The sequence below is a fragment of the Plectropomus leopardus genome, unplaced genomic scaffold (assembly GCF_008729295.1).
Source record: "Plectropomus leopardus isolate mb unplaced genomic scaffold, YSFRI_Pleo_2.0 unplaced_scaffold23229, whole genome shotgun sequence".
Classification (NCBI taxonomy): domain Eukaryota; kingdom Metazoa; phylum Chordata; class Actinopteri; order Perciformes; family Serranidae; genus Plectropomus; species Plectropomus leopardus.
The window spans coordinates 1-1643 of NW_024625191.1; the positions used below are offsets into that span (position 1 = coordinate 1).

Below are 1643 nucleotides of genomic sequence, written 5' to 3' on the forward strand. Positions count from 1 at the left end.
CCAACTGCACCATGAATTTACCATTTAGTGCCCAAATGAGTATATAAAAACATGCCCTATGCCCAGATAGTAAACAACTGTTCTCCAGCATGTTTCACATTGTTACACAAATTGCCTGCAAAAAGCACGTGTGTTTGATTTTCGCCTTACCTGCACTCGTGTGTGATGTCTGCTTTGGCACACAGTATGGCAGAGGACATGAAGACTCTGGAGGAAAACTTCAGGCAGCAAAATAAAAGCTGTTTCATCCTCGGTGCCTCTGGGGAAACAGGCAGTGTGTTACTTCAAGAGCTGCTGGGGCGCAACATCTTCTCCAAGATCACTCTCATCGGACGGCGACAGCTCACCTTTGAGGACAAAGCGTATGAAAACCTGGTCAGTGGGTTGATTGAGACGTCAGTTAGCTGCCATTGCTCGTAATTCATTATTTGAGTTATTTGAGAGTGAAATTTTGTGTGTTTTCTATGCCTCCAGGTACAGGAGGTGGTGGACTTTGAGAAGCTTGATGATTATGCTGCTGCCTTCCAGGGCCATGATGTTGGCTACTGTTGTCTGGGAACGACCAGAGCGAAAGCAGGGGCTGTAAGTGTAAAGAAGTATTTCACCGATATAAAGAAGGCCCTCATCCTAATTCAGTCAGCACTGCCTAGTTTAACTGTTTAATCCGAGTTTTAGATACAGCGAGATTGGTGGGTGTGTCTCTTGATCAGCTGTATACTCTTTTGAGTCCGCTGAGGCTGCGGCTGGGTTGGTGGCCAATACGAAAATGCGCAAGCACAGCCTGTATTTCGAGTAACAGCCTCAAGAGCCAGCGAAACATCACCAGGCGATGTAAATCACGTAATCTGACAGTGGATAACTAGGCACTGGTTAGACAGAGGAAAGTTTACCACAGGTCATTTACCCACATTGTTATTATACAAAGCTGGATGACTATCAGCAAAGTATCCTTTTAACTTTACAAATCCAACATGTGTACTTTTTCAGAGTTACAGTCAAGATTTTTCTGCTGTACTGAAGCACAGAATTACAAAAATACTGTACATCTGTTGGGCTTTGATGGGATTGTTGGTCTGTAGCAATGACTCAGCAGTTTCTTAGCCATGTGCAACATTTCCTCTAGCACCTGACTGATAAACTGTCTAGGTAGTGGTTGAATGTAACTAAGCACATTTGCTCAAGTACAGTAGTTAAGTATGAATTCAAGGAACTTGTACTTTACTGGAGTATTTTCTTTTCATGCTACTTCATACTTTTTACTCAACTACATTTCAGAGGGGAATATTGTACTTTTCACTTCGAACAGTTTATACAAGTACAGCTGAAATGAGTAGTTGATTAATCAATTAGCTTTTTGTGAGAAAATTAATTGCAAATATTTTGATAAACATTTAAGTCATTTTCTGTATTTTTTAATAATTTCAATTTTTTGTCTTCTTTTTTTTTTTATCATTTTGAGTTTTAGGAGTATTTTCCCCTATTATTTTCTAGTTGTGAGTTATGAAGCATTTTTACTTTTTTTCGAATTCGTTTTACAGTTTTGAGTTTCTGGGATGGTTTTAAATATTTTATTGTAATATTTTTTATATTTTTGTTGAGTTTTTTGTGTGTGTGAGTTTTTGTTAAATTCCCCCCCTATAATA

At 39.0% G+C, this 1643-nt stretch overlaps 1 protein-coding gene across 1 annotated transcript; it reads left to right on the forward strand.

Moving 5' to 3' along the window:
* Positions 1-186: 186 nt before the first annotated feature.
* On the forward strand, positions 187-582 carry LOC121966134 (oxidoreductase HTATIP2-like; the record flags this gene model as incomplete). The annotated part of the gene is made up of 2 exons (XM_042516240.1): positions 187-375; positions 475-582. Coding segments are annotated over exons 1-2 (297 nt in total), but the record flags the coding sequence as incomplete, so codon positions are not given.
* Between the last annotated feature and the right edge of the window lie 1061 nt (positions 583-1643).